General features: G+C 35.2%; 1 protein-coding gene and 1 long non-coding RNA gene across 2 annotated transcripts; one reads left to right on the top strand and one right to left on the bottom strand.

Annotated features, from left to right (window-relative positions):
- Window positions 1-2,303: 2,303 nt before the first annotated feature.
- On the bottom strand, window positions 2,304-3,768 carry LOC121981651 (homeobox-leucine zipper protein HOX20-like). The gene is made up of 3 exons (XM_042534269.1): window positions 3,360-3,768; window positions 2,897-3,258; window positions 2,304-2,804 (listed from the first exon to the last, which is right to left on the bottom strand). The coding sequence occupies exons 1-3, from the start codon at window positions 3,400-3,402 to the stop codon at window positions 2,367-2,369; spliced, it is 843 nt and encodes a 280-aa protein (XP_042390203.1). The 5' UTR covers window positions 3,403-3,768; the 3' UTR covers window positions 2,304-2,366.
- Window positions 3,140-6,046, top strand: LOC121981652. The gene is made up of 3 exons (XR_006111896.1): window positions 3,140-3,277; window positions 4,926-5,132; window positions 5,381-6,046. It is a non-coding gene; the product is annotated as an uncharacterized LOC121981652 (long non-coding RNA).
- Window positions 6,047-12,307: the final 6,261 nt, after the last annotated feature.

The raw sequence follows: 12,307 nt of genomic DNA, 5'->3' as shown, positions 1-12,307 counted from the left end.
AAATGGTGTCGGGGTTGCCCTGGCTTTACCACTCTGACGCTCAAGTCAATTTACGATGAAAAGGTGAAGAGCTTGCTAAGAAAGATGAATAGTAGTATCTTAGGTCTCCAAAAAACATCATGCCTCCTTTCACGCTAATGAGTTTCTTTTATAGTGTCTTCCCAACTAGGGATGGCAATGGGTCAGGTTCGGGTCGGATTCTATATCCTCCGTCCCCATACCCATCGGATATAAGATCTCCGATGGATATACTCATACCCATTAAATGATCGGATATCTTCTATAATTATAATTTTTCTTCTTTCTATCCAACTATTATCATTCAACAAAAATATATTAAAATTAACAATCTATTAAAATATATATATATATATATATATATATATATATATATATAGATTAAACATCTATATAGTGTCCTCCTAATACCAACAAAAATAGTAAGTTGATTTTGGAAAAAGAAAATTTTCTTTAATATATGTATATATATTATTTAATCGGGTATTCGGGTCGGGTATCGGGTATTGATAGTCCCTTCATACCCTCCTCCATTCGAGTCGGATGTCGGATCCTCCATCGGGTTCAGATGAAATTGTCATCCCTATTCCCAACTCTTTGTCTTCCATGTGCATTAATGGTGCATAATAATTTTCCCTAACTCTTTGTCTTCCATATTATTAATGATGCACAATGCTTTTCCAAACACTTTGTTTTCTATGTGTATTAATGGTACATAATATTTTACTTAATTCTTTATCTTCCATGTGTATTAATGGTGCATTATATTTTCCTCAACTCTTTATCTTGTTAATTGGCCGGTCTGCATGAATATCGATCATCTGATTGATTGATTCATCCGAATGAACTTGGCTGGTCAACACGAGCGACGGTTATCCATTGACTGGAATGTTGACTAAGACACGCGAGGGTTACTTTAACTGACCTAATCAGATATAAATAAGAAGTCTACATGTAAAATTGTAATATGCGCAAATTAAATCATGAATATTAAGAGCTTGACGGTTGCACGTGTCTTATTTTAGTTGATATCATATATACAACTTACGTCAATTAATCTTAGGATGACTAATTCGATATCATAGAAATTTTCTACTGGGCATCAAAATAAATAAAAAACGCTTATAATAAATAACTCATCAAGTGAGCGTTATTAGATCAACTGACCATTAAATAAAATTGACCCATTAATACAACATTATCCCGAGAGTTATATGTATTTTTTTTAATATATTTTATAGTTGACATTCAATATTTGGCTTAGGGCATCTCAAATGGTTAAACTTCTCAATAAATTTTTTTTGTAGTTCCCAATATGCCACATCAATATCACATCATAAGTATAAAAACCTCTTAGAATATCTCCAATGATTCAACCTCTCAATAAATTTTTTTGTAATTTCTAATATATCACATCATAAGTATAAAAATATATTATTCTCTCCATAATCAAAAACCTCCGTATAATTTTTGTCATGTCCTACATTATAAATCATATATCTTTAATTATTATTTTTCATTTAACATCTCTATATAATTTTTATTTGATATTTTAATTAATTATGATCTTTAATTTAATTTATGTATAATTTAAAATTAATAAATTAATAAATTAATGATTTTTAATTTAATTTAATTTATAATTTTTATTCAATATTTAATTTACTTATACATTTAACTTAATTATAGCGATTTGTATATATATATATTTTAACTTATCTCAAATATATTTATTTTCAAAACAAAAAAGTACCATTTTAATTATTATTAACTATATATAAAATAAAATATTATAATTAAATATTTTATCAAATAATTTATTTTTAATTATTTAGAAAGAATTAATCCTACACATTAATTATAGGCTCCATCTTAAAGAAAATTTAAAAACTCAAACTTATTCTTAAATTAAAATCTCAAACCTTTTCTATATTATCATAGAATCTTTTTTGATTAAAATTTTTAAATTTTATCAAAGGCTTTTTTGATTAAAATTTTTTCCAACATAGAAGCTTTTTTTAAATTTTTTTTTTTATTTTATCAAAGGCTTTTTTGATTAAAATTTTTTAATTTTATAAACCTTTGATAAAGTTTAGGAGATGCTCTTAGGCAATTAATTTAGAATGAAACAAGTCCGTATTTTTTTATATAGTTTATAGTTGACATTCAATATCTGACTTAGCCGATTAATTTCGAATGAAACACGTGTCCTTTTTTTTCATGCGCAAAGAGATTAAAATTTCCCCTCGACCTTCAAAAATCTCCTCACTTTAAAATCAAATTGGTTGCAGCACCAAAATACCATTATTTTTAAAAATATATATATTAATTCCATGATAAAACCGAGCTTAATTCCAGTACGACCAGTTGAGAAATGGTGTTTGCTCGTCGGCGAAGAAACCTGTGCACTCCTTTCCCTCGACGAACTCTTCCATCTTCATTGGATGATTCTGGTAATACTGAATCCCTCCTCCTACTCCAACAGATCTGGTCGTACTCATGTCCAGGTTCAGCAAAGGCGGTTCCGGCGAACCGGGGAGGTAAGAGATGATGCTGGCTGTCGCTGACGCCGTGTGGGTGGCCGACGCCGATGACGATATCCCTCGCGGGCTGCCCTCGTCGTTGAGCAGGGCGTCATTGAGGACAGCGCTCGAATCGCTGTCCCACGACCAGTCCTTGCACGCCAGCCCCGGAGGAGAAAGTTCCTTCGCTGCCAAAGTCGCCTTTTTCTCGGCCTCCGATGCCAATGGATCCTCCTCCGTCAACTTGTGCTTTAGTTCCTTGATCTGCATTTTTATCGATTGGCCAAGGAGTCAAAATCCCCCTTTGGAGCATTTCCCCCAATTTGGAGAGTGCAAAATTAGGGTTTTTGGGTTACCTCGACAAGCAAGGACTCCTTGTCGCGGAGGAGGGCGTCGCAGTCGAGGCTGAGAGCGTCGTGGCTTGCCTTGAGGGTGGCGTAGTCGTGCTCCAGATGCTTGGTCTTCCACCGCGCCCGGCGATTTTGGAACCAGACGGCCACCTGCCGTGGCTGAAGGCCGAGCTCCTGCGCGAGCCTCAGCTTCCGTTCCGGTTCCAACTTGTTATCCATCTCAAAGCTGTTCTCCAGACCTCTCACCTGCTCCGCGCTCAGCCGACGCTTCTTCGCCCCGCACTCTACGCCACCGCCGTATAACTCCTCCATACTGTCTTCCTCCTCCTGCCCGTCTATGGACGACCGGAACATGCTCCTCTTTTCTCCTACACCAAGCACTTCAAGGTTAGAGAGCAATTACACACAAAAGTTTCAATTTTTTCATCATTTCTTATCTCAATTTAGCTATTCATCATGGAATTTATACCAGTGGGGATCAAATAATCCGAGTAGCTAAATGACCTCTTCATGCCGTCACAGCTTAGTCGATGGCCTGAAGAGGTTTAGGTAGTTCTCAAGAAGCAAAGAGAGTCGCTTTAGCTGTAAGGACTTGGTTTGGTGCTCTCTAACGGAAGAAGGGAATTGGGTTGAAACCTAACAGCTGTGGGAACAGCTTTGTGGGGAACCGAGGAAGAGGAGAGGAGGGTGGTCCCTTCCATGCCCCCTCTTCTTTCTCCTTCTGGTTCATATCATCTCCTTTAGAGCCCATCAATGGAGAATGATCTCTCTGTGCACTGAAGCTTTAGGAAGCTTGCTCATAAATCAGGCAGATAAGAGGTTGGAGTCGACAGAGATGGATAAGGGAGTAGGAGAATTGCAGAACAGAAGGCAATGGATTGCGTGCCTTTATAAATAAAAGAGATGTGTATGTAACCTTTGGTTGTGCTTGGGGTTAAGTTTAGACGGACACGGGTTAAGAGGAGACTTTGGAGTGAAATGAAATGAACTGAAAGAAGGCTCAAATGCATATTCATTTGCTATTCCTTCTACCCATGCAGATAAGGAGTTCTGGCAATGTAATTTTACATTGATTTTGTTTTTGTATGGACCCAGTCATTTATGGACTTGGAACTTTAGACTTATAAGAAATAAATTACACCATTAGTATCTGAATATTTTAACTAAATTATTCAAGAAGTAGTGAAATTTTAGAATTTCATGATTTTGTTAACTAAACAGATGTTTTTATGATAAAACTTGATGTAAATGCCTAGCACGAGGGTTTTGGAGTATTAATGGTGTAAATGAGCAGACAATTAATTAATCCACGCTGTCAATTAAATAAATATCTTGCTAAAGTTGGCTTAATGGCATGTTAGTATTTTAACGCTGAATGAATAAAAAAAAAAGAGTGATGCCAAATTTAGCTATAATATATGAATATTGTGGTAGATTTAGAGAAAATTTCCCGAGGCTAAGCTAAATTTAGATATTAACCTTTTCTTAGATGTAATGCAACATCAACAACAAGTCTCTTTTTAACCGATTAATTGAGATTCTTATTTGTGCTAGGGCAAAATGTCCTTGGTGATTTAGCTATATGTATTTTGTCATGGGATCGATGATACTGAGTCGTTTGAGATGAATGATATCACCTTTTCTGTCATTATATGGGTATTGTCATTGAACTTTAATCTATGTGATTGATCTTAACATTGAACTTTAATGTCATTTACAAGGGCACTTCAAAGGTTACTAAAAAACACTTTAACCTAGCCAACAACAATGGGCTCCATGAGCACTGTTTTTGCTAGGTAGATCCTCTTTGCACTATCTCTATTCTCTAGTACCCCACCCATTTATCAACCCAAAGAAGGAAAGTCATGGAGATTATTTTTAAATAAAAAGTTGTCTTTTTAGAATTTTTGGAACACTGGTTAAAACACATGTTAGTTAATACTCTTTTATTATTAAAGTTATCTTCTCAGTTTCCACTACTAAAGACGACTCATTCAACGATTGTTAAAACGATTGTTGAACTGGCTGGTTTTAGGAACACATTCCTTCATCGTGGTAAATTATGATTCCAAGATTCTACTTTGACGTTAAAAGAGCAGTGTGCAGAAAAGGAGCAACTCATGCATGAAGCATTCATTCAATGGAGGCTTTGATTATAATAAACCGTGTTGCCCCACCATATCAGTGGTTTATGGTGGCAGGATCCCATGCTCGCCCATTGTGAGCCCATGCCTTTATCGAGGTGCATGATTGGACAGTCTTAATCATTTTCTCTTTGCCTTTGTTAAATGCTAGCCCTGCAGCCACGGCGGCCATGACTTGTAATTCTGGATGTAGCAGACAATCCCAAGTGACGGTGGCATTAGCCACAGTGATGAGCATTTGTTCTTGATTTATTCAATTCCTGAGTTTCTCTTATACAGCTTTGAATATGCAAATGGGGACAAGCAATACAAATTAAATGATTTAATTTATATAAAGTTTTGACAGGAACCAAATCGCGTTCAGGCTGATCGTGCATTTTTGAGTTTTTTAATGCCTTCAAACTTATACCTGCATCGGTCACCCAAACCGGTGAACATCAAGGTTTTGATGGTCTTACTACTTCCACGTAAGTTTTTATTAGTCTTCTACATTTGTTGGAATAATGGACTACTGTACTTGGCGACTAACGTCTAGTTCTTCGTGGATGATGATCTGTTGTTGTTCGGGCCAAGCCACCAGCTTTTTGCTGAAGCAGCCTTTAATCTTATAGTTTCCACCTTACACCTGTGCATCTACAATGGCAAAGTCTAGTCATAGTGGAATGAACTCTTTAACATCATCCAAAGGCTTTGATTCCCATTATCATCCAAAGGTGATTGATTGATTGGGAAAGCGATTCCCTTGTGGTAGAGCCTACGGCAGTACCTCACCTAATGGATTCCTGCACATAAGGAAGAGCCACAGGAAGCAGATAAACAATGAAGGAAAGGAAACGAAGTGAGGAGGTGTGCTATTAGTTTTGGATGGCGTATTCAGTCATGACCAGGAAAGTCCACAGGGATGTTGATATTTGGACTTTATCTTGGGTGCTGGAACTTTAAAAGAGCTATGAAATTGCAGGGCCTGTCACAACTTTCAGGGTTGTGCTTGATACAGTAGAACTTTTCATTACAGAATTCCTGATAATGCTAAGTGGCGTAGTGATTTTCGGTTGGGAGGAGGGATGGTTTTCAAAAAATTTAAATATTGTTATAGATTGATCTTTATCATTTAAAAGCCTACAATTTAAGGTGTTGAAAATAAATTAAAATTCAAAAATATTGATCATAGCCCTTGGTTCTAGTTGAAATAATAATTCTTTGATCCAAAGCTTATCTATGATTTAAAATTAAAAAATTATTTATAATTTTACTTTCTTATAATATTTAACATTACTGCATATGAAATTTGTAATACCATCTAAATAAACATCCTAATTAACAATCTAATAATTTATTAAGTTTATGTTTTATAATTTTCCTTTAACAAAGCATAAATAAAAAAATAATAACTTACTCCTCTTCTAACAGTTGTTTTTGAAAAAAATAAAAAGAGGGGATTTTTATCTTCTTTGCTAGCAATCAATCTTGACCAATTTCAACAAGCTCGGTAATAATACAAAACGACTAAGTTAAGGACTATTCTTATGATATCAATAAAATCTTAAAAAATAGGATAAGAGGAAGAAGATGCAAGGGCTAAAGACTTCTTTTGTTGCTGAAGGAGGATAGTAGTTGATGTTATATTTTTTACTTGCTCGAGAAAAGAAAGGAAAAAAAAAGTTCTTGTGATTAAGAAAAGGGAGGAAAAAATTATAAATTTATTATTGTTATTGGAGAAAAGAAGATGAAGAAACAAATGGGGAAAAAAGAAGAGAAAAATAAAAAAAAAAAAAAGAAAGGAAAAATAAAAAGAGCTCTTGTGATTAAGAAAAGGAGAGGAAAAAATTATAGATTTAGAAAAGAAGATGAAGAAATAAATGGGAAAAAAAAGAGAAAAATAAAAAAAGAGTGATAGACACAGGAGTGACATACAGCCTGCAATGCATGTGTCAAGGGAAAAAAGCAATGAAAGAACTAAAATAGAAGGTTCCTGAGAAATATCATAATTCATTTTAAATCAGTCAAATTTGTTTAAATTTTAAATTTAATTCAGTGGTAACTAAATCAATTCCAAATTAATTTGTTGGGGGAGATTGAAGCAAAACGGTTTCAGCAACAGCTTCATGAGAGATGCAACTCAATTAGCAAAACGTTCTGGATCTGAATATTCAATGCATGCAAGATTACACAGCATAGAAAATTCCACAAACACTTGATAGACGGTAAGCAGCATCTAAAATTTTATGCACAAGAGCCTACAAGCTAAGAGAATGCAACTGATGCTTAGATTGGAGGGCACAGCGTCCCTGAGGGGATTCTGTTTAATGCCAAGTGAATCTAACCATACAAATCAACATACTAAGGGCATCGCTAGCTAATAGTTAGAATACTAGGGTGCAATTTTATTGTAATAGGATAAATGGTCAATTTTTAATGGACATGTGCTCTGGGTAAAAAATACTCTTCACACCTTTTAGTAATTTAACGGTAGAATATAAGTTGACCGTATAATATAATTTATCACTCTCTACATAATTTGTAAAGACGAACTATTAAAAGATAATTATAATAATTAAAATTCTAAATATTTTTTTTTATAATTTCTAATACATTATATTATAGACATACAAACCTATTACTCTTTTCACAATTAAAAAATCTTCCTATAAATCTTAAATTTCATTATTAATTAATCACTAGCTTCACCATCGATAAAAGTCAAGTTTGAATTTTCACTATTATTTTTTTAAAAAATCTCAAATCTCATGTCCACAGTTAGTTAAGTTTTTTTCAATTTTTTTCAATTTTTTTTTTTTTTTTTTTTGATAAATCTCTTTGATCCGGTTGTAAGAACAGGGGACCCCCGTTCGGTGGGGTCAACACCACATGGAAGTCAAAGTGGCAGGAGTCCGGCCGGAGAGGTGTGGGTCCGACCGGCCGGACGGGCGGCTAGCCGGTGTGGTTAATGGTTAAAGGGGTCATCGAAAGTCAGGGTTCCGGCGCTCAGTGGACAGGATCGCAAGGCCGAGCGGACGGCACGCTCGGCCGAAGCCATAAGGTAGCATGCTGTTAATAGTCCCTACAAAGCAGGTGATTGAGAATCTCCCCAAGTAAACCACCATATAGGTCCGGCCGGATGTCGCGGAAGCTGGCCGGCCGGACGCTAGGTCGGGAGCAAAGGGGAAAAGGACAAGGTACATCTCTTCCTGACAGCGGGTATGCTCCCCATGTAGGCCATACTCCAAATCTTATGACAGGGGGTTCCGCTATCCCATCAAGGATATGCCTGGACTGTAGCAGTATGGCGTCAGGTAAGCTTTCTGACAGACACATACCGAGGTATGGGTTGCGGACACGTATGTGCCTCGGAGGACGTGCAGGAGCTCTTTCACCACTCTATATAAAGAGTCTCATACTTCGCCGGAGGTACGCGCGTTTGGACACCTTTGGAGCCACTTTTTTCATCTGCTTGCCTAACTTGAGCGTCGGAGGGTCGTCACCGGGAACCCCTTCCCGACCCGACTTCTGTGCAGGTTCGCCGGAGTTTCTTGCAACCAGTCGAAGATCCACGTCACCATCCGGGGAGCGCCACGTGCCCAGCATCCGTTGATTCAGCATTCGGGCAGAATCACTCTCCAAAAAATTTGCATTCAAGTTGCTCAAAGTTGGAACTTCGAAATTTAATTTTCATTTAAAATAATATTAGAATTTATGACATTTTTAAAATAAAAGAATTATAAATATTTTTAAATTAATTACCCCTTGTCGACGATGAAATTTTTATTATTATGAGATTTTATTGATGGAGATAAAAAAATATCATCCTTTGTTCTCTATAAAAATCGGTTTTCCATATTTAAATTTTTGAATCCGTCATTGATTAATGTTGTTACTTTATTTAATTAAAAAAAAGTATGGTCCACCGTCCATATATAGAGGAGAGGACGCATGATGAAGTCACGAACTTTATTTATATTGGGAGCTGAAAATATGTATTTACGGTGAGGAAGGGTGACCGTATCGGGAATTTTATATTGGGAGTTTTGTCTTGCGTTAAAAATTGAGGCAGGGGATGGCTGTCGCGATGATACAATAAAAAAATATATTATATGAAAGAGACAAAACTTTTAATGTGAAATAATTTAATATTTTTATTCGTTTTTACCATCCGATTACTTCTGATTAGTTCCATCTCATAATTTTTTTTATTAATTATTAGGATAAATGAAAACGTACATATGAATCACAATGAATGTCCTGTGTTTTTAAATTTCTCAGAAATAATCTGTCATTTTGTATATTATGGGGGCACCTGGTGAAAATGATTGATAATTACTATCGATGATTTAAAAATGAAGGGCGAATTTTTAAATAAATAAATAAAATGAATACTGATTTACTGAAATCCAGCCGACTCAGTCGTCCACTTTCAAGTAACGTACCAATAACGAAATGGGTACGAAGTAGAGTATTCAATCAAAGAGATTGCGGAAGGCATGGGTGTTCATGCTGGACCGGATGGGTCTCCCCGATCGTAGGCCATCCCGTTTCTCTATTTAAACCCCACCCCGCCGTTTTTGAATGCGGCAACAGCTGTTTCTCGCCTTGTCTGCCGGCTCTTCGATACCAGGAGACGAGGTATGTTTTGTCTAGGCTCTACACGTTGTTAGTTTACTGGAAGAAAAGTTTGAAGATTTCTAGGCTTTGCATTGATTTCGGGGGAGTTTGATGTCGATTTGATAATGTGTTTGAGTAGTTGTTGAAGTTATAAATCCATCCCAAGGGATGGACTACTAGGAATGTCTAGGATGAATATAATCATTGTTTACTATAATTGAGTAACTATATCCTTTTATCATCTTTTATTATAATTGAGTAGCTGTTGAACCTGAGCTTTCTTTCATTTGGTTTCCAGCTGAAGGTTCACGATAGGCGATCAGAAATGGCTTCTCTGTGTTCTCCTCCTTTCGTAGTCAGGATCGGCCATCATCCTTGGTGATATCTCACCTTCTCTCGTTTTCTTGAACTTTGAAATGCAGCTCGTTGAAATATAATCCTTAAAAAAAAACATGAGCTTGAGCGTTCCCTTCGTCATTCAATTAATTATGGAAAAATTGATAGAAAAATTAGGTTGAGAAATCTCAACACAAAATTTATGTATTTTATTCAATTCTTAAAAAATTATAAATTGAACAAACAAAATTATATAAGCGTATCAGAATCCATAGTATGAAGTCGATTTTTGGCAAGATCTTCAATTTACAAATTTTTCTTAGTATCCTCAAAGTTTTGTGGATGAGGAAACAAAACAAAAGCATTGTCTACAAACTGGGATCATAACCTTTATTTATAGAAACATAAGTTTGCCTATTTCTAATTTGACCTCTTAACAAATTAGAAATTACACATGGTATTCACATTAATTTATTCATAATAATTAAACCCGTAAGTCATATTCCTTAATCATAAATTTGATCACATTAAATTATGACTTCTTTAATTGATGACATTAGACATTTATAATTACAATATGTGTAAACTTATAAATATTAACCTTAATGAGCTATAACTTTTGTCATCATAGCCGTAGGGTTTCCTTAACAATCTCGTCCATTCATTATATAGACATAGGATCAATGTAGTGTTCATTGTATTTATCACAACTAAACCATCAATTGTCGCATATATCAATATAATCAAATGACATAGATCAATTATGAATATGTGGTATGAAAATTACATGAAAGATGATCTATTCATGTTAATTTTCAATTGGTCCTCCTTATAACCACAGTGATATCAAAACTTTAACTTAAGTTATACAAAGTGTAATAAAGTAAACATTGAACTTTAAATCAGATCAGATAATCTCCAAATACATAAGTTTGATCGACATAACTAAACATATATAGAAACACATATATAGTACAAACTCCCATTAGATCTATATTTCACCAAATTGAAAAACACCTATATGAGCGGTATGCTCATAGAAGACATTGGGTGGTAAACCCTTCGTAAAAGGATCTGCTATCATGGAGTTTGTATCTATGTGTTCTATTGAAATTTGTCCACTTTGTATTCTTTCTTTAACAACAAGAAACTTGATATCGATGTGCTTCAATTTTGTCGAGCTCTTATTGTTGTTAGAATACAATACAGATGATCAATTGTAACAAAATTACTTCAGTGGTCTTTTAATCCTTCCCAAAATACACAGCCCAATAACAAAATTTTTTAGCCATATTCCATGATTAGATGTCTCATAACATGTTATAAACTCTATTGTCATGGTGGAAGAAACTATCAATGCCTGTTTGGCACTTCTCCAAGAGATAGCTTTGCCGGTCAACAGAAAAACATAGTCTAAAGTGGATCTCATGCTATCTTGGCATCCCGCAAAATCAGAGCCAAAATATCTCATGATCTCAAGAGTATCTAATCTCTTATATGTGAGCATGTAATCACTAGTTATCTTTAAATATCTCATTACCCTCTTTGCTGCTTTCCAATGATCTATTCCTGGGTTTCTTAAATATCTGCTCAACACTCTAACAATGTACGCAATATTCGGGCGTGTACAAACTTGAGCATATATAAGACTTCCTACAATCGAAGCATAGGGAATCTTTTGCATTTCATGAGTCTCGAGACTTCCTTTAGGGCATTATTTAAGACTAAACTTGTCTGCTTTAGCGACTGGGGTGTTACCTGGTTTACAATCTTGCATGTCAAATCTTTTAAGTACCTTATTGATATAGTTCTTTTGCGATAATCCAAGAATACCTCGAGAACTATCTCGATGTATTTGGATTTCTAATACAAAAGATGTGTTACCAAGATCTTTCATTTCAAAATATCTAGATAGAAATCTATTATTTAACATACCTATATCATTTGTGACAAATAAAATGTCATCGGCATATAGAACTAGGAAGATATGCTTGCTCCCACTAAACTTATGATACAGATAATCATCTACCACATTCATCTCAAAACCAAATGAGATTATTATTTGATGAAATTTATGGTACCATTGACGAGATGCTTGTTTTAACCCATAGATGAACTTCTTAAGTTTGCAAATCATACTCTTTGCATCTCCTAATATAAAGTATTCTGGTTGCACCAGATAGATTGTTTCCTCAATGTCTCCATTGAGAAAAGCTGTCTTGACATCTATCTGATGGAGTTCCATATCGAAGTGTGCGACAAGTGTCATGATCGTCTTTAAGGAGTCTTTCGTTGAAACTGGAGAAAAGATCTCTTTAAGAATTTGGAATAGAAGGCT

Source organism: Zingiber officinale, chromosome 5A (genome assembly GCF_018446385.1).
Source record: "Zingiber officinale cultivar Zhangliang chromosome 5A, Zo_v1.1, whole genome shotgun sequence".
Taxonomy (NCBI): domain Eukaryota; kingdom Viridiplantae; phylum Streptophyta; class Magnoliopsida; order Zingiberales; family Zingiberaceae; genus Zingiber; species Zingiber officinale.
Note: the sequence above shows the minus strand (reverse complement) of the source record. Positions and strands in the feature narration are given on the sequence as shown.

Bases quoted from the DNA above. Each gene is read 5' to 3' on its own strand.
- LOC121981651 (XM_042534269.1), bottom strand. From the start codon at position 3,402: ATGAAGAGGTCATTTAGCTACTCGGATTATTTGATCCCCACTG. The intron at 3,259-3,359 runs GTATAAATTCCA...TGCTTGGTGTAG, and splicing joins GGATTATTTGATCCCCACTG to GAGAAAAGAGGAGCATGTTC. The intron at 2,805-2,896 runs GTAACCCAAAAA...ATAAAAATGCAG, and splicing joins AGGAGTCCTTGCTTGTCGAG to ATCAAGGAACTAAAGCACAA.